The sequence below is a fragment of the Phyllostomus hastatus genome, unplaced genomic scaffold (assembly GCF_019186645.2).
Source record: "Phyllostomus hastatus isolate PE091 unplaced genomic scaffold, TTU_PhHast_1.1 phas_contig_40, whole genome shotgun sequence".
NCBI classification, from domain to species: Eukaryota; Metazoa; Chordata; class Mammalia; order Chiroptera; family Phyllostomidae; genus Phyllostomus; species Phyllostomus hastatus.
Genome location: NW_025333872.1, coordinates 91,230,020 through 91,255,231, shown reverse-complemented (window position 1 = coordinate 91,255,231; position 25,212 = coordinate 91,230,020). Strand labels below are relative to the sequence as shown.

The 25,212-nt window shown below is 42.7% G+C and overlaps 1 protein-coding gene across 11 annotated transcripts in view; it reads left to right on the top strand.

Moving 5' to 3' along the window:
- Positions 1-24,656, top strand: part of IPCEF1 (interaction protein for cytohesin exchange factors 1) — a 147,199-nt gene extending 122,543 nt beyond the window's left edge. For 10 of the 11 annotated variants that reach the window (XM_045842759.1, XM_045842757.1, XM_045842758.1 and 7 more), the window contains 2 exons: positions 15,050-15,246; positions 23,561-24,656. In XM_045842759.1, the coding sequence (XP_045698715.1) occupies positions 15,050-15,246; positions 23,561-23,764 (401 nt within the window). In that variant the 3' untranslated portion in view covers positions 23,765-24,656. The remainder of the gene's footprint in view (positions 1-15,049; positions 15,247-23,560) is intronic. The other variant, XM_045842754.1, reaches the window with a different exon arrangement.
- Positions 24,657-25,212: the final 556 nt, after the last annotated feature.

Sequence of the window (25,212 nt, the reverse complement as noted above, 5' to 3'; positions counted from 1 at the left end):
TTTTATTGGATATTAATTGCATATTGTTCATTCTATTTGTTTTTACAAAGAGATTCTGAAGAGAGAATTCAATTATCTTCAACTCAATGGCCTCTAACTTGATACTTAGAAGATCCTTCTAGATAGCAGGAGTGGTGAAACTAACAAAAATAATAAGTACCGTATCTATTGTTTTCCTGCTAAAAATTCTTACTTTAATCATTGGGCCACGACGTAGAACTAAAAAGTTACATGCACACACACACACACACACACACACACACACACAACCCCAATATGAGGATGGTTTCAAAACCAAAACGGAGAATAAAATTCCATTTGCATTCTTTCCCGAGAGATATAACCTTGTGGATTCAGTTGTCTTCAGGGTGAATAACCTGAGAGTCATGGGGAGATGTGGGAAGTTTTCACTCATGTCTAAATGTCACCCTTGGAGTGCATGTGCACTGCGGAGCCTGGCTGGGTGCCAACAGCTCTTTTAGTCTAAGAAGGGGGAAGCCTCGTGTTTTTAAATTTTGAGTTAAATGCAGAGCGACCAACAAAACGTGTATGCTTCCCACAACAGCTTGACATGAAAGTGTTCCTATCAGTAGGAAATAAAATAAAATAAAAGTATTCTCCTCTCACTGATTTGTTGGCAGTTGGGGTATGTTGCAAAATTTTTGTTGATGATTTTCTCCTGCTACTGGGATTTGGTTAAATTCCCAGAAGGGTTAAACAACATAAAGCCATTGCTATGGAAACAGCAACCAAGTCTTTGCTTGTGTTTCTGATGACCTGCTATTGAGTAATTAGATTGTATATTTTGCATTTTTTAAAACACGTGTGTGTGGAGAATGTAGCTTTTCATTTTTGTGACTTTTAAATATTATTTTTGTCTGCCAATTAAAAAATAAATAAAAGCCCTGACATTCCTGTGTCTGAAATATTGTCCAGGGTATTTTCATGACAGGGATTGAAGTTTGAACATCATCCAAAATAGAAGTTAAGACTTTAAATTAAGTCTTAGTTTCAAGATGCATTTATTGGAGAAAGAGGCTTTTTACCCTGGACAAAAAGATTCTTAAAGTGTAATAGCTGAGTCCTGAAACAAGCAGACAACATGTATTATAGCCTTCTTTTTATTTAGACAATGAGAGAAATATTTTGCAGTTGGTATGCAATTAAAATCGTAGCTGCTAGAATTTTATGCTGAATTTAAATACCCGTTTAGACATCTCTCCCCTGCTGGGTAAGCTATTAAAAAATGCAGGATGTTAATTGCATCCTGTTGCCTTTCCACACTGGGAGTTGCAGAGTTCCAGAGCTCTCTAGATTCTTCCCTGAGTAGTTCTACAAAGCCCCAGGGGAAAGAGGTGCTGGGGTTAATGGAATGTTCATCTCGGCCCAGTTTTACTCTCTGCCATACCTTTCTATTTGGCCCATGACTGATGCTTGTGTGCAGACGACTCACATTGTATGTCCCTACGTACACGATGTTAACAATGTGGAGACAGTTTCATTATACTCCATGAATGGGGCGGTCATACCCTGAATGCTGAAAAGCTAATAGCCACTAATGAGACTAATACCCAAAGGCAAATATATTTCTCAAGTACAAGTACAGCCAGAATTAATCTGGGAATCCTGTTGAATGAAAAGCATTTTTAATGAAAAAGCATGTTTAATGAAGCACACTAGAACATGCATGACATCTCAGGAAAGTGACATAAAGAAGCCAGATTTTAGAATTTAGCAGATTTCACAATAAAATTTTATGTAATTTGAGTGTGAACAGTACAGAGGATACATTATTTTAGACAACTACTTCAGATACTGCTGCAAGGAATTTTGTGGCACGTGTCTTTAGGCAGCAGGAAGATAATAAGAAGAAAAAGTTGAATGCTGAACTCCATTAAATTTAGCAGTATTTTTTTTTGAATACCTAACATCTATTCAAGTACTTTGTGCTAAGAGGGATACAAAGATGAGCAAGATACAATTTGTGGTTTAAAAAAACATTTTCACATTTGATAGGGAGAGTGGGAGGAATAAAACACAACCGGAGAGAGCAGAGCCAAGTAAGTGCCATAGAGAGATACAAACTACTGCAGGGGTTTAAGAGAGAGCAGGGACTCACAATGGGGAAGATCCAAGATGTGATCTTCGTGGAGGTGGAAGACGTGGGGAAGACGTGGAAAAGAAATGGGGATGACTTTGAATACGGGGCGAGTTGTTAGTTTATGTCAGTAGATAATGGATGACCATTTCTAACCAGGGTAATCATACATGTCAGCTTCAAAACACGGAGTAGAAGAGGAAAAGGGAAACCTCTGCTCTTAGGAATAAGGAAATTAGAAGAACCAGGCACCTTCTGTAAGAGCTGGGGTGGCCGTGGAAACAGAGAAAGCCAAGGTTCCTGCAGTGTGCCTATTAAGGTGAAGGCTGATCTTGGTCTTTGTATCTCTCTTACTTATTTTAGTCCCTAGAAAATTTCCTAGTGATCCATTGTTTTGGACTGTGATTTGAGAATGGGGATAAATATTGACTATTGGGAAAAGCTTGAGTCTCTAATTATTGACCTCAGTAAGTGTTGATCTCAGGCATGTAAAACCCACCACCACTTGCTTTCTCTGCTCTGTGATATGCCTTTGGGAAATCCTCCTTGTATAAATGGAATTAATTTGTTTCCATTGCTTTAGAGCACTCAGTTGTAATAGATCACAAGATACTGATCTATTCTTGACGAATGTTATGTTTTTCCATCTTTTGGCTCTTACATGAAATGCTGATGTGACATTCTTTTTCTTTTCTTTTTTAAATTAATAGACAACTTTTTAGATCAGTTTTAGATTTACATATAAATTGAGCAGAAAGTACAGAGAATCTCCACTTATTTAATCCCTCTTCTTCTAGGGACAGTATTATTAATATGTTCCATTAGTGTGGTTTACCTGATGCGATGGACAACTAATATGGACATATTTTTATGAACTGAAGTCCATAAGTTTCCATTAGGGCTCACTCTGTCTTGTACAGTTCTATGGGTGTTGAGAAGTACATAATGTCATCTATTGACCACTGCCAAATTGTGTCACCTCCCTAAAAATCTTGTCATCTCTTCCACCCTTTTCTCAAGCCCCTGACAACCACTGATCTTCTTACTCTTTAGTTTCACCTTTTCCAGAATGTAATATAGTTGGAATCATGTAGTAGGTATGATTTTCAGAGTGCCTTCTTTCCCCTAGCAATATGCATTTCAGTTTCCTTCATTCGTTCCATGGATTAATAGCTCATTGCTTTCTATGTACCACAATTTGTTATCCACTCATTTACCAAAGGACACCTTTGTTGCTTGCTTCTAAGTTTTTGAAATTATACATAGGCTGCTCTGCACATGTGTATACAGATTTGAGTGTGGATATAAAAATGTCAGCTCATCTGGGTAGATATCTAGGAGTGCAGTGGGATTGTATGGTAAGACTATGTTGAGTTTTGTAAGAAATGCCAAGTTGTTTGTCCCATTTTGCATTCCCATCAGCAATGAATGAGAGTGTCTGTTGCTTCACATCCTTACCAGCATTTATTGTTATCAGTGTTTTGGATTTTTGCCATGCTAGTAGGTGGGTCATGGTGATGTTTTCATTTGGAATTCCCTAGTGATATATAATGTTGAGCATTTTTTCCTATGTATATTTGCTCTCTGTGTACCTTTTTTTGGTGACGTGTCTGTTGAAATCTTCTACCCACTTTTTAAATTTGGGGTTTTGCTTTCTCATTGAGTTCTTCATATGTGTTGAATACAAGACCTTTACCAGGTATGTGATTACAAATATTTTCTCCCAGTCTGTGGCTTGTCTTTTCATTCTCTGAATGGGAATTCTTATGCATATATCCTTGTCTAGATATGCCTGCATTGCTCCAGGGTTATATACCTAGGAATGGGACTACTGGCTCTGATTTATGCCTGCCTTCATCATCACTAGATGAGAACAATTGTTTTCTAGATTGGTTGCCCTGAGTTCTCTCTGCCCAGCATGGGTGACAGCTCTCAACATTCTACATCTCCACAAGTAACAGACATAGATTTTCTTAAAACTGGCAATCTTGATTATGAATTAGCATATTTTTATGTTTACTTTCACATTTTTACCCACACATCTTGGATTATTTTGTTTTTCCAATGGATTTTATATATTCTAGAATTAATATTGGATACACTTTCACTGTCAGTTGTATGTATTGCCAGTATCTTGTCTGCTTTTGATTTCTCTTTTCATTTGTAATGGTGTCTTATAATGAATAGAAGTCAATCTTAGTGTGGTTCAATATACCAATCCTTTTCTTTATTGTTAATGCTTTTCTTGGTCTTCATTAAGTCAATTTCTGCCTATACTGATATCATGAAGATAATCTGGCATAATTTATAAACTTTAATCTACTTGGAATGATTTTTACATGTGCCATAATTGGATACAATATCATCTTGTTCCCTATACATGTGTAATTTTTCTAGTATCATTTATGTAAAATCCATCTTTTTCTCAAATGTCCACATAAGGCCCAATGCCATATTTGTTGTCAGTCCAGTGCTATTTGCTTCGTAGATTTCTGTCTGTTCATAAGTCTAGATTTTTCTACCCATGACTCATACTATTCTTTTAGAAAACAAGTCTTAATATCTGATAGGGCCAGTCTTGTTCTTTTTAAAGAGTGTTTGGGATATTCTTGGTCATTTAACTTCCATAACATTTTAGAATCACCTAGTCAAGTTGTATTACATTGTGGGATTTTGGCATGGATTGCATTACATTTTTAGATTTAATCTGGGGAAAATAAAAACTGATACAATTAAAAATCTTCCAATTTATAAAAAAATTATCTCTTTACTATTCTGTATGTATTTGTCTTTTTTACATCTCATAGTAAAGTTTTATAATTTATATATTTTTTGTAGAAGTCTTTACTTTATTTTTATTTTTTTAAAAGATTTTATTTATTTATTTTTTTTAGAGAGGGAAGGGAGGGAGAAAGAGAGAGAGAAACATCAATGTGCGGTTGCTGGGGGTCATGGCCTGCAACCCAGGCATACACCCTACCTGGGAATTGAACCTGTGACACTAGAAGTCTTCATTTTAAACTATTGCTGGTGTAAATACAGGCAGTTGATTTTTAAGATGCATTATTTAAGAAATCTGGCACTTGTGCTAAGTTTTCACTTTAAGTCCATTAATTTATCGTATAAGCACAATCATGTCTTTGTGAACAATGACAGTTTTGCTTTTTCCTGTCCATGCATTGTGTCTGTTATTTTATTTTTCGCCTGGAGTTGTCCCTGCCATACGATGCTGATCAAAATGGTGACTCCAGGCATTTTTGTGGTGTGCCTGATCTCAAAGGGAAAGCCTTTACTGTTTCTTCACTACAACAAGCTAGAAACAGGCACTTACCGCCACTTCTGTTCTATGGATGAGGAAACTGGGGCGTTAAGCGGTGCAGTAAATTGCTGAAAGTGGTCATGCACCTGGTACGTGTGAAAGTTGCGTTGGGATCGCAGTTCTGTTTGACTGCAGAGCTTGAGATGTTAACCACCCGATTAAGAATCATTTTACATAAATAATCAGCAAGACACAGGTTGGGTTAGATGTCATGTGAGCCAAGCCATGAAGTATAACCAGAACAATTTTCTTCATGAAACAATCGTCATGTTACACGTTGTTTGGAAACTACCAATGAAGCAGTACACATCACTTAATGATAGAAACAGAAGTGTCTGCCATCTACCACTTATCAAGGGTGATTTGTTCTGAGAAATGCGCGTTTAGGCAATTTTATCGTTGGGCCTGTATCATCACGTGTGCTCACACCAACCTAGAAGGCTGTGCCTCCTACTGTAACTGTATGTGCCATACTTTATACAACTGGCATCCCTGTAGGTGTCTTGACACTAGCATCACCATGAACGCATGAGTAGTTGTAGAGGCTGAAGCACAGTGGGCGAGGGAGGCAGAGAAAGAGGCTGGAGATCTCAACAGCAGCTGGTGTACTTGGGTCCTGCAAGGTGTTTGGGTTTTACTCCAAGCGCAGCGACATGCTTTGGGGGAAGTTGAAGCTGGGGAGTGTTATCGTATGATTTATATTTTTAAAAGCTCACTTTGTTAGATAAAAATGGGTATTAGGAAGATAACGTAGGCCAGTTATGTAGCTGGTGAAATGGGCCAATGTTGAAATAATGCTGGTTAGATTCAGTTTGTAGCAACGGGCGCAGGGAGAGGAAAAATACAAACATTTGGGACATATAAAGATAAAATGTACGAACTTAAGATTCATAGATGATTCTTGCTGTTTTAGCCCATCCCTAGGCTTGCAAATAGGCCCAAGCATACAGTAGACCTTCACAGAGTATTTGATGGATGAGTTGAATAAATGAATGGATGAAATGTGTGAAGAAAGGCATCAAGGATGAGTCCTATGTTTGCCGGCAACTGTATAGATTGTTACTGTTTTCTTGGAAAAATGTTTCCTAGTAGGAATTTAATGACCATAGTTAAATACAGAACTCTAAATATGTACAGCAGGTCCTTGAATAATGTTGTTTCATTCAATGTTATTTCATTATAATGTTGATGAGATGCCATAGGAGCTTAACTCTTGTTTAAATCTATCAGTCTATGGTAAAATAGGTTTCAGTTACATTGTTTCACTGCAGTTGCAAGAACCCATTGGTGAAGTTAAGTTGGCAATTACTGTACATGAAGGATTTTCTCTAAGGCAAAAATAAGAGTGTCATGCAAGTAATTATAGATCACACTAGACTATCATAATAGAAAAAGAAAAAGAGAGCTACATCTTAAAAAGGTAAGGGCAAATTTATACGTTCCAAACCTTCATTTTCTGCTTCGTGAAATTGAAATAGGGCAACCCCTTGCTTCACTACTCTTGTCGGCCCCCTTCCTTCTGAACCTTCCATTTCTCTCTGTCCTTCTCACTGGTCTCCGTCATGGAGCCGCACGTGAATGGCTCCAGCATGTTATGGGGCCAACACTGACATATGTCTCTGTAGTGCATCCAGTTTGTGTCCTTGATTTTAGGCAATTTTCCAACCTCCCCCCATTCATTTCCTATTGAATTTTGCCTCATAAATATATTTCAAAAAGCAAAAGAAAACCTAACCACATACCTTTTAGTATATACATGCCAGCGTTGTTTGTTTTCTTAGGATTGGACAAATGTAGGAATTTTATGTCTGCATTACAAAATTCACCAAATCCTGGGTGCTCATACGATCGAAAGGATACATTTTAAAAACAAATGGAATATTTGGTTTGAGAATTTAAGCTATGTATCAGATGTTTGGGCAATGGACTTCACCTTAGACCATTTCCAAAAATTACTGCCATAAGAGGCAATAATAATAAAGCAAAACAAAACTAAAACAACATTAAAGACTGTCCACTAGACTAGGTTTTTAAAGATTTTATTTATTAATTTTTAGAGAGGGAAGGGAGGGAGATAGAGAGACATCAATGTGTGGTTGCTGGGGGCTGTGGCCTGCAACGCAGGCATGTACCCTGACTGGGAATCAAACCTGCGACACTTTGGTTTGCAGCCTGCGCTCAATCCACTGAGCTACACCAGCCAGGGCAAGACTAGGTTTTTAAAATCAATAATAGCAGTAGAGTTTTGAGTTGCCTTACTGAACAGACACATCAAATGCCCAAAAGAAAATAGGTGCGTGACTCAGCAGAGATGGTAAAACAAATATAGAAAAATGAGGAAAATTATAGTGAAACTACTCTCAGACTTAAAGAGCACGAGTAAAAATACTAGCTTTGTTCTTGAGGAGGACTCTCTCTGGCTTTCTTTCAATCTGTTTTCTCTCTTAGAGAATTTCTTCTACCTGCCATTTAAAAAAAAATGCACCGCATTCCCAGCTTCCTTCCAACTTTACCTTCTCTGTTTCTAAGCACTTATACCTTTGTTTTATACAGGGCTATCGTCTACAGTGACCTTGACTCTCAGTTTCTGTTCCCAACTTAAACAGATTCATTATCTCCAGGTGTCCAGTTCAAATGTGTAAGCAGAGACTCAGGTTGTCTGGCCTGTGTCCTAGGCTGCTGGCCAGACTGAATTTTCTGTCCTAGGATCTGGTGCTCTGTGGCCCTGTGAGGACAGACTTGGAGAATAATACCAGGGATCTGAACTTGGCCTGTCTAATCCAGCCAGCTACCACCTCAGTGACTACATATTATCTGATTTGAAATCATCACCATTGAACTTCACTCAAAAGAAAATATATCGAATTATATTCATAGTATAGCTTCGTGTTTTAGACGATAAGGTTTGGGTCGGAACCTAGGTTTGTCTCTGTGTGATCCTGGTCAAGGTTTTTAATCTTTCTGTGTGTGGGCATTCTGTCCTCTATGTCAGGGTTAACAGTACTTGCCTCGTAGGGTGGTTACAAAGATAATGAGATAATATTGGCAGAGTCGTTACCACAGTGTTTGACACACAGTCAAAACTTCACACCTGACAACGATGATGACTGTCTCCACCAGCGTCAACAGCAGCAGAAATAGGCAGCTTTTCTCTCCAAATTATGCTGTGCTAACAATGTTCTTGGTCCCTAGCCTCCTGACTGTTCAGATGAGTTCCCCAGATTTATCTCAGTTACATAATTTAAATTTGTTCATCATTATGATCTAATCTTTTGTTACCTTTCAGAGTTGTCAGAATCACTAATTAGAGAAAGCCTGGAATTGCTTTTGATCTATTGGCTTCACGTGTTGTATTAAATAACATTTGTAAAGTCTTAGAAGTGACACAGAGTGTCCTGATGGCTCCAGGTGTTTCTTCTCTATGTCACCAGGGCCTTCGATGGTCTTTTCTCCCCCAAACAGAACACCCACCCATAAAACAGCAAATGCTGCTTTTACCTAAGTCTTTCCAAGTACTTCATGTTTGGGAACTAACATTCTCTTCTTCAGAGCCTCACTCACACTCTTCTGATCTCCAAATGGTTTCCTTTCCGATTCCAAGATGAAATATGGTGTATGAATTCCCCTTGTCTCCTGAAGCCAGACTTTATGTTCTCAAGAAAAAAATAAGAACCGTATTCTAGAAAGCACAAGGAAACACTAAAAATAAAATAGTGGGGGAGGCAACGTTGAGAATGCAGCATTTAAAGAGGGAATCTGCAGCCAGCATCCTTGACAGCTGAGTTCTGGGCCTCCGGGAGCACGCCTGCCCCAGCAGATGCAGACAATAGGCTGAGATACGTGGGAGGGAGAGGCAGGAGGAGTGCATTTGCTTGGCATAATGTTGGAAAGGAGTGAACTGCTAACTATTCGTTAGAAAGTTTGTTTGGTCTTGTTTGCCAATATCACCAAGAAACATCCTGTTAAAAAAAATACCATGTCTTTCTTGACTCTGACTTGTTAGATTACTGAGCTAAGTTTGGAGAAAAGTTTACTAGTCTGACCTCTTGAGATGTTCTGAGCTTGTCTAACAGATGTGAAGTGTCACCAACATTTGCCTCAAAATTGTGCCAACTCAACATAAGGGATACTGATGCTCTAGCGTGGGGGTTTGGGACATGCTTCTTTGAACAAAGCTGTGAATATGCGTATTTTTAAATTAGGATGTGGCTCAGAGAAAACAGGTGCTGGTTTCTGGACAGGTCTCATCTTTCTCATGTGACTCCAGTCCCTTGCCCTGCCAATGAGGTGAGGCTACTGTGTCATGACATACGGATGACAGTCTAAGCCTTGCTACTCAAAGTGTGGCCCATGGACCAGCAGTTCTGGCATTGCCTAGGAGGTGGATAAAGTTTAGACTCTCAGCACCGTCCCAGACTGGCTGCATCAGAACTTGGATTTGTACAGCTCTCTAGGTGACTATTGTCTGTGCGAGTCTGAGAAGGCTGGCCCAGAAGCACCTAGAACGACACAAGGTGGAATTGAACTTTCCTTAATTCTATCACCGATTTCCACTGGGGAAAGATTACTTACGGTTTTTTAAGCATCTCCTTTTGTTCTCATCCATAAAATAAAACACAGTTTTCACCTTTTTTTGGCAAAGCACTCGTGAGGCTAGTTGAGACAGACTATGAAGTGCTTTGTGCGGAGCAGGGAATTCCAGTCCTGCTGCTTTATGGGAGAAGACTGAAATGCACTCTTGGGAGGAAGGATAACAGTTGCAGTGGAAGCACTTGACTGTCTGACAGAACTCATTTATTTTGTATCAGACGACAAGGCAAGTGGAAATAATGAACTTGGCTTCTGTTTGCAGTGGGAGAGTGATCAGTGGTCTCGTCTGCCAATCTTTTTCTTGCTTTTTTTTTCTTTTACAATCTGGTAAAATGGAAGTAATCCAGTGGTTTCTAATATGTAATTACAATTTAAACAAATATTTACATGAAAATATCAAAGGGAGCTTTTTATGATGTCACTTTCTGGGGAAGCCCCGCAAAGGTGCAGGGGAGGCCCGCGGGCTGATGGGTCTTCTGCCTAGCAACCGGGAAAACACTCTCGTCTGCCCTGGGCTCAGGCGCAAGCTGCATTTCCTGGTGTGCTTACGGCCTTTGGGTCCTTTCCCCTGCTGCATGATTCCATTTGTCACCTACTTCCGTTATCACTGAATGCTCGTTTTATGGCCCTGGGAAAAGCTAAGCACCAGCCATTAGCTGCAGTAAAAACAACGCAAAGTCCTTGGCTGGGAGTGGACATGGTTAGTTCACAGGTACGTCCTTTGAGTATCTAGAAATACGTTGTTCATCTCTCAGATTATGATACAAAAGAGCCCATAAAAGTGTTTTGATTGATTATTCACATCACCATTTATTATTTTACTGTTCTTAACGGCTGTGGGCAATTCTGGAGTCAGGTTATTAGAAGCTAAACACAGTCTTCGAGTTTAAGGTCTCCTCCAAGGAGAGACGAGGGCAGAGAGGTAAGGAGAGCACAGTAAGGATTTGCCTTTCATTTGTTTCTTATTTGTCCAATAGCTTTAAGCTTATCTCACTATTATCTGCAATGTCTAGATGACTCCAAATAGAGGGTGTTCTGTTTTCAAATATTACTTGTTCATATTTTAGGTGAATTCTGTATTAATTTCCAGTAATCTTTTTTTTATTTTTTAATCATTTTTTTTAAGATTTTATGTATTTATTTTCAGAGAGGGAAGGGAGGGAGAAAGAGAGAGAGAGAGAAACATCAATGTGCGGTTGCTGGGGGCCTTGGCCTGCAACCCAGGCATGTGCCCTGACTGGGAATCGAACCTGCGACACTTTGGTGCACAGCCCGTGCTCAATCCACTGAGCTACGCCAGCCAGGGCCCAGTAATCTTAATAGGTCCACTTGACCTTTGTGTTAATTTTAAAGTTACGCACACCTATATTCTCATGGTTAATGTCCCAAAATTTAAGTCAGGGAAAATGATAGTTGTGTGTGGAAGAGAGATACCTCTGATATTTTTAACATAAAGATAATATATACTCACATAAGTGTAGTAAACAAAAATTAAATCACCCAAAAGGCAGTCCTGTTTATTTTTCATATATGAAATGTGCTTTATGCCACGTTACTCTGAGATTCTAAAGTTATTTTAATCTTTACCAATCTAATATCTGTTGGATTAGATATATAACTTTAATCATTTTACTCTAATATGATTACAAACCACTGTATTAGTCAAGAGTAATTGTCTGTCATGCATTTTACCAGCACAACTGCACAGTTTGGTGAACAGAGAGAAACTTGAAAAAAACCATTCCATTATCTTCTTTGTTACACGCTTGTTTGATTTGCTTCTGAAGTTTATGAAATATGTATTACTTACTTTAAAAATACCGTGGTGTTGAAAGCTATGTATTTAGTCTTTGTTCAAAGTCAAGTCCCACCTGCCTAGCTATAAAAAAAATGCAGAGTTGAGCAAAAGCAGGTTTCCATTTGTGAGTACATGAACCAGTTTAGTCTTATATAATTATTTATTAATTATTGTATTATTTTCCACACGGACAACTGCAAACCTATGCCCCCCACCCTGTATATAAAATTGCCGTATCCTTGTGTGTCTGGAGCTTGCCAGAGTCCAGCCCTGGCGGGGTAGCATGGTCTATTAGAGTGTTGTCCCGATACCCCAAGGTTGTGGGTTCGACCTCTGGTCAGGGCCCATACTAGAATCAACCAATGAATGTGTAAATAAGTGAAGCAGCAAATCAATGTCCCCCCATCTTCTCTCTCTCTCTCTCTCAAATCAATTAAAGAATGAAAACTTCCAAAGTCTATCATCTTAATGTCCTAAGATTCAGCTGTGTTACTCAGTTTTCTTAAAAGTTTCTAATGTCCCCAGCTTAACGGAAGGACCGTTACCAATGCTTAGTGTTTCTGTGCAGGGATTAGCGGTTGTCACGATAATCTCGTGGAAGACTACTTTCCTTACAGCTTTATTGAGATGTGTCTCACATATAAAATACACAGAGCTGTGTGACTATCACCACAATGCAACTGGAGAATTTTCAGTACCGCAGAAAGAAATCTGTGCACTTCAGCTGTCATTCCCCATTTATCCCCCCAGGCAACCACGGATCTGCTTTCTGTCTCTGTGGGTTTGCCTGTTCTGGGCATTTTATGTCGATGGGCTCATCCGATACGTGGTCTTTTGTCCCTGGCTTCTTTCACTTGGCAGAATGTTTTCAGGGTTCCTTCGTGCTGTAGTATGTTCAGTACTTCATTCCTTTTAATTACTGAGTCATATTCCATGGTACGTATGGCCACATTTTGTTGATCCATTCATCAGTTGATGACTATTTAGGCTGTTCCAATCCTTTGTCTATATAAATAGTGTTTGTAGGAGCATTCATGTGCAAGTTTTATGTTACCATATTTTTAATTCTCTTTGTATATATCTAGGAGGGGAATGGCTCCTCCATGCCAAACTGTTTTGTAAAAGTGGTGACTTCATTTGACATTCCCATCAGCAATGAATGTATAAAGGTGCCAGTATTTCCACACCCTCTCCCACACTTATTATTGTCTGTCTTTTTGATTTTAGTCATCCTGGTGGGTGTGAAGTAGCATCTCATTGCGGTTTTGGTTTGCCTTTCCTGGTGACTTAAGGATATTGAGCATGTTTGCATGTGCTTGACAAAACCTCAGCATTGATAACTGACTACGCACAGCCTGAGCCACAAAGTCCGACTGTGTTTAAACACAGCTTTGAATATTTTCACGTTGTTGGATACTGGTTTGGTAAAGAACAAAAGAACAAAGAGGTTTACTGACCAATACTTTAAGTCAGTTGCGGAGTTAGTCCAGCGCCTTTGTTTCCATTTCATGAAAGAATATCGGGAACGCTTGTCGTAACTTTCTGGCGGTAGATGAAGGAAAACTAACTGTTGCTCAAAGATCTCTGATCTTACAAGAGTAAACTGTAAAGTGAGTGAAATTTGCTTGATTTTGGTGGTCCTAGACTCCTATTGTATGCTTTCCCCTCCCTTTTGGGGAGGCCTCTTTTTAGTACCTCCAAATGCCATCCTTTGTATGTGATCTATTGACTTGTTCTTAGGACAAGAGTAAAATGCATAGACACTAAGGAGTATGTGGTGGCAAAGAAACATCGTTGTGTATCTTACCCAAGATTTATTTCCGGGGAATGAAGGAGTACAGATCTGAAGTTCTTAGGAAGAAATTAAAGCAACCTCCGTATACAAAGATTTTCTTTGGGTGACTTTCTGTGTTGTTTGAGGTCCTTGCTGTTGTGTGTGACCCATACCACACCCAGAGTTGTCTTAGCAAAGGCAGTATGTCGGCTCCCATGAGCTGAGCGTGCTCCAGTGGTGTCTTGAAGATGCGTGTCTCAGCTGTGTGCTCTAGATGGCTCCATTCTCGTGATTCTTGGGAGGATTCCCGGACTCTTCTAGCTTACATCATCATACCACTCAGTTTAGGGGACAAAAAGAGATTGATTTTCTGGTACCCCCAAACCAAAGTTCAGAACTGAGGTCCCTGGCCCCAGATGGCCTGCCCTGAAACCCATGCTTATTCCTAAATCACTGCCTGGCCATCGTGATAGAATTGCCGTTTGGTTAGCCTAGCACGTGCAGGGGCACATGCGGTCCCCCTGGATCTCGGGCGGTGTTGTTTCACCAGAAGCGTTTGGGCTGCCGCTGGGAAACCGTGGTTAGGAACGTGAGCAGAGGAAGCACAAAGAATGATCATTATCTGCTCAAAGCCACGGACCGTAGGCAGGCTCCTTCTCTCAAAGGGCAGTTCTAGGGAGGACATGAACAAGTAATCCGGGGCGGTGGTTCTCAAGCCCTGGGGCGTGCATCAGTTGGCTAGGGTTTGCCTGTCCATCTCTGTACTTAAGAAGCACGTAACTCTTTTGGTGTCATAGGTTCACAGACAGAGAGCAGTTTTGCAACAGGATGAATATTATCCCCTGGGTCTCACCAGTACTAGGATGAGGTGATATTTGGAATAGATGTCAGACTTAACATTGATCTTGGAGTGGATTAAGACTTTGGAGATGTTGGATGGTATGAGTAAAAGGACGTGAATTTTGGCTGCCTAGATGGTGGCCTATGACAGGTTCAGTTGGATTCCTCCAAATTCCAGTGCTGAGGTCCTAACCCCCAATATCTCAAAATATTGCCTTATTATACATCGTGAAGTTGCAGATGTGATTAGTTAAGGTGGGGACAGTAGGGTGGGCCCTAATCCACAGTGACCAGTGTCTTGATAAAAGGGAGACGTTTAGGCTCAGAGACAAGCACCCAGGGAGAACAGCCGTGAATGTTGGAGTTATGCTGCCACTGGCCAGGGAACCGCCGGAAGCCCAGAGAGAGGCCCAGAACAGGCCCCTCCCTAGTGCCTTCAGAGGGGACCTGACTTTCCTAGCGGAGCACCATCAAGCGAGTGGCCCGTACAATGGAAGTTTACTGTTTCCGAGTTCTGAAAGGCGGAAGCCTGAGATCACAGTGTCGGCAGGGCCTCAATTCAGGACCCAGAGCGTCCGATGTTCTCACCTTGACTTTAACTCGGTTTATTGTTATTGCTTTCCATTTCAGCAGAAGAAACGAAAGCGCCCGAAGACGATGAAATGGAGAAGCTCTACAAATCGTTAGAGCAAGCCAGCCTGTCTCCGCTTGGGGACCGACGGCCTTCGACCAGAAAGGAGTTGAGGAAGTCCTTCGTGAAGCGGTGCAAGAACCCATCCATAAACGAGAAGCTCCACAAAATCCGGACCTTGAACAGCACATTGAAGGTAAACAATCTCAAACCGTGGACGGACGCCGTGCACGTGGGGTGGAGGACGGCTGGTTCTGCGGGGATCCCGGCCAGCCCCTGTGTGTCTGTGTGGGCGGGGGGGAAGGCAGTGAGAGCAGAGTGAGTCTCTGTGGGGTGAGATGACCCTCCGTGTCCTTAAAGCACGGGGGCATTCCCAGGCTAGCCCTGGTCCACTTTCCTGCAGAGGTGTTGGTTTTTACGTTCACTCTGGTATAAAATTTCAAATGGGAAGCTCCTCGCAAGCCAGGGCCACGTGCCATTTGTTTTGTGTACCCTCTTACCCAGCACAGTAAATGTGACGAGAGCTTAAGATAGTCAACTTGGGAGAATAAACAGTGATATTAGTAAGATCTTGCGATTTCACCCAATTCATCCAAGTGCCATTGTTCTGTGCTACACCCAGAAGACGTTTCCTAGGTTTCGCACGCAGCAAAGACTTAGCGACCCTGGGCTACAGGCCCGGCAGCCAGGCTGTGCCGTGGGAGCCGGGCAGAAGGAAATACAGACCAGCAGGTGTTCAAACAATGGGAGTGAGGGACGGTGCACAGGATGTACCGAAGCTATTTTCAGGGTCTCCTGTAACTAAAATGGTTCTTCATAACAAAAGCATCCTGCTTGCACATTTAGATTCTAGCATGGAGAGGAGGAGGCCAGGATGCGTTGCCAAATGGTCCTGAATTAGCAAAGGATCTATAGATTCTGAAAAGCCGTGATAGATCCTGCGATTTAATTCGGGTTTGTGCGTGTCCTTTTGCATCGGGAACTTGAGTCTCTTTCCAGGAAGACATTTCGGTAATCAAAGGACAAGGCTACAAGAGGGATGGCTGAGTGACTCTGAGTCAGACGTTCCAGTTAGTCAGCAGAAGACATAAGCATCCTACAAGTCGGCAGAAATGGGGCTGAAAAATAAAAGCAAGAGGGGTATTTTAACCATAGAAATAAAATCCAAAGGCAGAGGAGACATTCCTTAACATTTACAGAGGACAAACATCATTAGCATTCATTTCAAAGGCAAATAAATATATTTCACAGTATGTACAGCATTGATAAATTTGGTTATTTGTGATAGGTGCTGTAAAAAAATACATGTTTCATCAAGCAAATATTTCCTGAATCTGACTGTGTACCAGGCACTGTTCAAGGGCACTGTGGCCGTTGCATGGACCCCGCCGGCCAATGGGAACAGAGGGGAAACAGAGGCAGTGTGATAAGTGCTGTAGCTGATGCAGACTCGGGAGCTTTGACTGGCCAGAGCGGGGAAGTGGCGGCCTATTGGAGGCCCTTGGGGACCACGCTGACAACTGACCAATGCGTAAGAGATGGAGAATATCAAGATGAAAAGGACGGAGGAGAAACCGGTCTGGGAAGGTGTGTGTCAGTGGGTCGTATGTATTCGTCCACGTTGGGAGAAATAGGAAATGGAGGCTAAGGAGAAGATAGACAGTGCAGGCCATTTCCGGAAGGAGCAAGACTGTGCTGCCACCTTTCATAGAACAGCAGTCTGCGGATTCCAGACCATCCCAGGACCAGGTCCTGGCCTGGCCCCTGGGAGGCCAGGTTTGTACAAAGAATCCAAAGCGTTATGGACCCCATGTGGTTCTTGGTGACCTCCTGCTCTCCCTGCACTGTGGCCACCCGATTGATCCATTCGGCCTTTGCTTTTATCCCCGAGCATTATTTACTGATTGCTAGGTAACAAACACACCTCAAACCTTAGAAACCACAAACAATAAACACATTGTTTCATAGAGCCCGTGGGTCAGGAATCTGGGTGTGGCTTGGTGAGGAGCCTGCGATCCAGGCTTTGGCTGGGGCTGCATTCACTCCTCCGCAGGGTGCAAGACTTCCAGCCTCTCTCAGGAGGTTGTGGGCAGAATCCAGTTCCTCACAGGTTGCGGGACTGAGGGTCTCAGTTGTTCATTGTCTGTTGGTGGAAAGCCACACCCTTCCTTGCCTGGGGGGACCTTTCCTAAGGCAGCTCCCAAAATGGAAACTGGCTCCCCTGAGGGCAAGTAAGACTGAGAAAGAGTGTGCAAGGTGAGTCACATCCCACGCTCAGTCCTACAGTCACAGTGCATTTGCCCTATTGACAGGGCTCTGTTCTTTAGGAGCAAGTCACGAGGTCCGTCTGGATTCGCAGAGGGGAGTTGCACCAGGGCATGCACCCCAGGGAGCTGGGGGCAGTCATGAGCTGCCATGCTCAGCGGAAGTGCGGCTCTCCCATTCATGCCTGGAAGGGGAGCCCTTTCCACGGACCCCTTAGGCCTCACGAGAGGGTAATGCTGGGGCTGATGAGCCAGCATCCATGTTATGTGCTGCCGTGAACCTGATCAGGAGGGAGGAAGACATGATTATGTGGGGCTTGACCTTGGCGGGGGAAAAAACATATCAGACTCTTCACTGGAGAAAGATAATTTGGTACACGTGTATTTATTCATCTTAGAGAGCTAAAAGAATTATTTTATTTTAAATATTTTTAATTTTAACTGTCTTTAAAATTTAAAGTAGTCAAGATGGCGGTTGCCTTTGAGGAGGAAGGGAGGATAGGATGGGAGGGGCCACTGGTATGGCTTGTGAGCTGCTGGGTAAGGGTTTTTTTTTGACCTTGGTGGTGGATACGGAGAGGGGTCCATTCTGTGATAATTCATCTAGCACAAGCCTTAAGATATGTGTGCTGTTCTCTGTATATGTAACATTGCCATGTCAATGTTTATTTAAAAAAAAAAACTCTTCTAAGCTGCAGTGTGGACAAGCAGAGGTGGCAGAGGTCCGTGCAGAAACGAGGAACCCGTTTTAACTGCAGTGTTTGTATTGGTGACAGGCACATCCCACAAACAAGGACATTTCCCTGCACTGGGATTGTGTTGGAACAAATGCTCTGTATGGAGATTCTTCTAGGAAGTCATGCAAATGATCATGTGTAATATAGATCTTTAGGCATCTCTGATAGCTCAACATCCACTAAGTTGTGGCTAAGTCTGCCTGGATTTTATAATGAATAGATGACAGGAATGACTGATGAGTCTGTTTGAAAGTTTCCTTCGGGGTTCCCCTGGCCCCGTGTCCAGGGGAACAAACTTTCCTCTCTCCCAGCTACTCTAGTAGAACACAGGTCCAGTCCTCGGTGCTTATGCCTTGGATAGAGCCATCTATTGTGTATTTGGAGTGAAAAGTACAGCATCTTTCACAGCATTTTTGGGAAGTCCTACCAAGCCCAGCCTGCCCACCAGAAGGCAAGGTCAAGGTTGTGGAAGTGGTTTGCGGCGCTGTGCGAGCCCCCAGCGCTGCAGAAAGAGCCAGGCCCGGTGCGGCCGAGTCCAGGGTGCTGCGTCGAGGAGGGAGCTCAGAGCTTTTGCTGTTTCATTCATTTTCTTCCTCTGTATTCCTGTGTATGGTTTTTCATTTTATCTGCAAAAGGACTAACACGGACTTGAGCCAAATGGTAAGACAGTTGAGTCGCTGAGAGCTCTAAACCGTGTGTGGTGTTAGTCCGAAGTTGAAGGACCCTTTCCTAAAACCCCTACTCAGATTTAGAGGGTGGGTGAGGTGATTTTTGCCTCTAGAAAAATTAATTTTCCAAATTTTGTTCATCTGCAAAGATCTTCGTTTTTCAATAAAATATTAGGATCTTTCTCTGAACAGATGTCATAAGAGCAAAAGAGAAAATCCTGAAATAACTGCATATGAATAGCTCTGTGGTGATAGAGGATGAAAGCTCATCTTTTTTCTTTGTGGAAAATACTGGTTTTTTTTTTTAAACATAATTTTGAGAGCTCAGAGGAGAAAGAAAACTCCCTCCCTTGGCCGGGCTCAGCTTCCCACCAGCAGTCCTTCCCAGTCACCCCTATCTCCCTGCCTCTCCTCTGCGTCTGGGTCTCCAAGACCCTGCTCACTATCCTTTGCATACTTTCTCACTGAACATTTTTTTCCTCCTTCCTTAAACCTAGATATATTTTTTGATTTTCATGTATCACCATATCCTTTCTCTTGATTCAAGATTATTTATCTCATCACTACTGTATGGGTGGTGCCTTCCCCTTGAAATCCATATTATTCTGACCAACTTAGAAACAGGAAAAGAAGAAAACAAGAAAAACATAATAAAGCATCCCAAAGAAAACATAAGTGAAAGCTAATTATAAAGTACAAACAATAGATTTGGGTGCCACTAATATGTGTAACCATCTATCACCAGATACGTCATTTGGATAAAATAAGTGCTAATAATTCTAGAACCTCTAAAACTATGTGGAAGTATCTGCATAGACAGACAGCTGTAGATGTATGATAGGTACGTAACATATAATACATAGCATGATATATGTAATGTGTATAGAGACATTTTTATAACATACTTTATAAAAACATACTTTATTTTTATTATTTTTTTAAGATTTTATTTATTTGTTTTTAGAGAGGGAAGGGAGGGAGACACAGAGAGAGAGAGAGAGAGAGAGACATCGAGATATCAATGTGCGGTTGCTGGGGGCCATGGCCTGCAACCCAGGCATGTACCTTGACTGGGAATCAAACCTGCAACACTTTGGTTCGCAGCCTGTGCTCATTCCACTGAGCTATGCCAGCCAGGGCTATTTTTTATTTTTTATTTTTTATTTATTTATTTTTAGAGACAGAACGGAGAGAGATAGAGAGAGAGAGAGAGAAACATCAATGTGTGGTTGCTGGGGGTTATAGCCTGCAACCCAGGCATGTACCCTGGCTGGGAATAGAACCTGCAACACTTTGATTTGCAGCCCATGCTCAATCCACTGAGCTACACCAGCCAGGGCCAACATTTTGTTTTTTATGGAGAGGATTTTCTCAGGCTCCAAACAGGGTTCATAATGGAAAAGAAATTAGAAAATAAATGGATAAGTAGTTTATGCATTCACTTCTTGTTTCACATATTAATTCTTTTCAACAAGTCTTTAGTCTAGCATGTGTCAGTCATTTCTTCAGGTGCCCGCGGACGTAGCGCTGGATGTATCACAAGAACTCGCCTGCCCTAATGCAGCTTATATGTGGGTAGGGGGAGGAATAAGCAAAATAAGTAAGTCGTTTTGTAGTGCTCAAAGTGATGACAGATGCGATGAGAGGAGGAGGATAAGGAGTGTTGAGGGATCGCTTATAATTAGGACAGGCATGAAAGCCTGTTTGAAAGATGGAATTCAAGTAAAATCTGGAAAAGGGAAAGCAGTAAGCCCTGAGACCATCTGAGGTAGAATGGTCCAGGCGAAAAGAGCAAAAATGCACATGCCTTGGGGTGGGAGCGTGTCCGGTGGGTTTAAGAAAGAGCAAGGAGGTCCGCATGACTGGGGTGCGGGGTGGCGTGGCGGATGGGGCGAGCAGCAGCGGGTCCGAGAGGCAAGGGGGATCCTTTCAAGTGCCTGGTTATATTGTAGACACCTTGGCTTCTGCTTGGAGTGAGCCAGGAGGCCTCTGGTAGGTTCTGAAGAAAGGTGTGCTTTGGTTTGACATAGTCTGAAGGTAGACCCATCAGGATCTCCTGGTGGTTTGGGAGGAGAGGAGTCATGGATGAGTCCGGTGTTTGGAGCAGCTGGAAAGGTGGAGTCTATTAGGTGCTTTGGGGGAGACTGAGGAGCAGGTTTCAGTGTGTATGGGGAGCTGGGGAGGAGGAGGGCACGTCGAGAATAACAGAAACTTCGTTGTGGACACTCCGGACATGTTCTATCTGAGATGTTCTGTTAGATGTCCGAATGAAGCTGCTGAAGACAAAGACAAACAAACACAGAATTGAAGGGAGAGGAGAGGCTGGCCAGATACATTTGCAGCCCTCAGGATAACGAGCGAGCGGGGGAGGTTGCGTGAGACTCCCGAGAGCAGGGATGCAGCCAGAGCAGAGGAGAGGCCCGAGGCTGGAGCGCCGGGGCTCTCCAGCAAGGAGGCTGGGAACAGTGGCCGTTCTGGGGTGAGCGGAACCGAGAGAATGTGTCACACAAGTGGCAAGACGAAAGCATTCAAGGAGCAGTCAACAGTTTACATGCTGTTTATGAATACGTTGAAAATGAATAATTGATTATTGTGCTTAGCAACTCGGAGGTCTTGGTGGCCTTAAGGAGAGCAGTTTTGGTAGGACGGGGTGGGGGGCAAAAGCCCGATGGGGGTGGGTCTGTGAAAGAATGGGCACAGGGACCACGGAGACAAGGAGTGAAGTCGAACATTAGCCGGGTCAGGGATGTGAGGTTGAGAGGGCTTTTTTTTTAAGATTTTATTTTTATTTATTTTTAGAGAGGGAAGGGAGGGAGAGAGAGAGAGAGAGAGAGAGAGAAACATCAATGTGCGGTTGCTGGGGGTCATGGCCTACAACCCACGCATGTACCCTGGCTGGGAATCGAACCTGCAACACTTTGGTTCGCAGCCTGCGCTCAATCCACTGAGCTACGCTCGAGAGGACTTTTAAGATGGGAGATGTAATGGCATGCATGCGTGCCAGTGAGGAGGAGAGGGGAGTTGATGAGTCACGGGAAGGGGGTGATACTCGGGAAGTGAGTGTTTTGAGTGTGAGAGGAGGGCAGTAGTGCACAAGCGGAGAGACTGACCTTTGCTGGGAGCACAGATGTTTTCATCCAGATGAACAGGAGGGAAGGCAGCCATGTATCTGTGAAGATTAAATAGTGGGCAATAAAAACTTGGGAGAAATATTCTTCTGATTGTTTCCATTTCTTCCAAAAAAAAAATAGAGCAAGGTCATCAGCTGCAAAGGAGGATGGTAGCAAGGTTTGAGTACAGACAAGAAGTTCTGAAATAATCATTCGGAGGAGAGTGAGGGGGAAAAAGGGTGAGAAAATATGATGACTGGATAATAGTGAAAGTCCACCTGATGGCAGTGGTCATGAATTTGAGCTGTTACCAGTTAGCGTAGTTGTACATTTTTAGCTGCACGATGCCTTGCTAGGGCAGGCAGAGAGACTGGTCCAGTGATAAACACGTGTTGAGTGTCTACCTGGCAACTGGCATAGTGTTAGGTGTAAAGAACACAAAGATGAACCCAATATGTTTATTGTCTCCTTCCTCACGAAGCTTTAGAATAGGTGGTATGGCAGATCCGTGAATATCTAAGCAGTACATGGGAAGCACCAAACGCAGCACAGTCCCCCGGAATTTAGACACGAAAGGGAACCATTCAAGAAACTCAGGTTTTTAGGTGGATTCTGCACGACCACGTGAGGGTGGATTTGAAGTGGAGACTGGTGGCAGGCACTGACTTAGGAAGCTGTAGCAGCAGATCGAGTGTGGGATATTGGACTTTATGTCTGAAATTAGGATGATGGTGGTCATAGGGAGGAAGGAAACAAGAATAGATTTGGGATATAATTGTTGGGTATGAATGAACTTTTTGAATGTGGAGGCTGTTGTGTCTTATTTTCAACTCATTCGTTGACTACAGAAAATGCCCCTAACCTGGGCCTGACATTTCAGAAATGTGTGTCGCTGGTTACAGAGGAGGAGGGGTGAGATAATGTGAATAAATTCTCTGCTCTATTCCCGTCAGTGCAATGTATATACTGCTCTCACGGACGTTTGTAATCTTTTCTTTGAATAAAAAGATGGCTTATGTATTCATTCTACATAGGTTAACTAAATAAATTAAACAAAATTTAAGGTCGTAAAAAAGATATATTTTGTATTGTCTTGTGTCTTAGGGAAGGCACTCTGTTCCATTTTACCTGGTGAAGTCTGGGCAGTCAATGAAATGATCATACAGTTATGAGTTTCAGGGGGAATGATTCTCACACTAAGAAACGTCACTGTACTGTGGAAAAATGGACTGATCAGGGAAGAGTAACATAGGAGACGTCTCCTTGGCTGTGTGTCTAGGTCTTCGTTGGGTAGCATACTTAACTTCTTTTTTTTTAGTATAAAATATTTTTTTATTTTTTATTTATTTATTTTTTAGAGAGGGAAGGGAGGGAGAAAGAGAGAGAGAAACATCAATGTGCGTTTGCTAGGGGCCGTGGCCTGCAACACAGGCACGTGCCCTGAACTGGGAATCGAACCTGTGATGCTTTGGTTCGCAGCCTGCGCTCAGTCCACTGAGCTACGCCAGCCAGGGCTGCATACTTGACTTCTTGATGGCTAGCGTCTGTGAATGGATGTCCTGGCATAATTCCTAGGATTGTTGTAGGGATTTGAATGTTATGGGTTAAAAAAAACCTTTGATGATTTTGATGTGTATGTGCATTTATTTGTAAAAGGGGCTGAGGATGTCTTACTGAAATGAACATACTCATGACAATCCCCTCTTCCTTTTTTGTTTCCCACTTGGACAGTGTAAAGAACACGACCTGGCCATGATTAACCAGCTGCTGGACGATCCGAAGCTGACAGCCAGAAAATACAGGGAGTGGAAGGTCATGAATACCATGCTGATTCAGGACATCTATCAGCAGCAGGACCCTGCATCGGCCCCTGAAGACAACCCTCAGGGGCTCGGGAGACCGCCTTCCTCGGCCTCTGTTGAAAATTCTATTTGAGAACAAGCCAGAATTCTCTCCCCTTCTTCCCCCAAGCAACTCTTCAAGATGTTGCCAGAGCTCCATTTTCCCTTAAACGGAAAGCCAAGACTAGTTCCTCAAGCATCAGCTCCCTGGAAAGATGCCGTCTGAGTGAGGACCAATAGCAGCAGGACCCCTTCCGGGTGTGGCGTTCCCATGGAGATGGGAGTGATGGAGTCCAGCTGAGTGGTCCTGTGTTCCTGCCTGGAGCTCACAGCCATGCCGGGCTCTCGTTGGGATTTGGGAACTCTATCTTCTGTTCCTTGCTCTCGAGAAAATTACAACATTATTGGACTAAAGATCACATTTTAGTAGGGACAGTAATTCATAGAAATACTTGGTTCTCCAAGAGGAGAAGCACCTATTCTACCTGGTTGGGTAGCTGAGTCCTCCAAATCATTTTGTCGGGTGAAGGAACGGTTTCTATGGCAGCCGCTGGAACAGGGCAGATGTTTCTGTGGCAGTCCCCTGCCCGTGGTCCAGGCGGTTGTACCTTTCCCACGAGTGGGGTCTGGGAGAGCCCAAGAAGGAGGTGTGTGTTCCGTATTCAGCCCCCTCGCTCAAAGGACAGCTTGGTGGTTTCACAGTTCACTCCGCCGGGGGGAGGGTGGGATCTGGTTCTACTTCCTTCCCACAGGGCAGCTAAAGAAAACGTCTCCCTGCACTCGGAGGCCTCCACTGGCTCCCAGCTTTGCCGAACCACCACCGCGGGAGCCAGTAACAGGTCCAGCGGGGAACGTTCGCTGCGTTGGCCCTTGGCCGTGGTGCCTGCGCACAGTGTAAATTTATACCTGGTTCCCTGGGTTCCCTCATCTTGGTGAGATGATTCTATTAACTGAATTGTTTAAATATCTTTACTCCCCACCCCCCCCAAAAAAAATCACCCAAGAAAAACAACAAGAGATTTAAAACACGATTGTTTTATTTTTGTATGTGTATGTCACTTCATGTCCTATGTGAATAGCTGTGTTGATTATTTAAGTATATTTATAGAGGATCTAATGACCAGTGTGTTAAAAGATGATATATTATTCTATCTTTTGCTGAGTATGTATTCTCAGAGGACATACCTTGTGCTTGAGAAAAAGAGGACTACTATTGAGGACTGATTCACTGCAGTTATTCTACACTGGAATGCATGCAGAATGCTCAGGAAGTCTCACGGGACCAATGTAGGGCACTAGGTAACAGTCTTTTACTTTCTGATCTCTCTCTCTGTCTTTCTCTCCTCCTCCCTCTCCCCCTCCCTGCAGAGGGTTTAAATTTCTCTGTTTTAAGTCACTTTCTGAACCAGAAATGGACTTTCAGCTTAAGTGATCCCTTTTAGGAAATAAACTTGAAGTTTTATGTCATTTATGTCCACACAACCTAAACCAAACGAAACGCATCTACTGCAGTCTTTTGTCTAGAGAGTAATTGAAACTTAG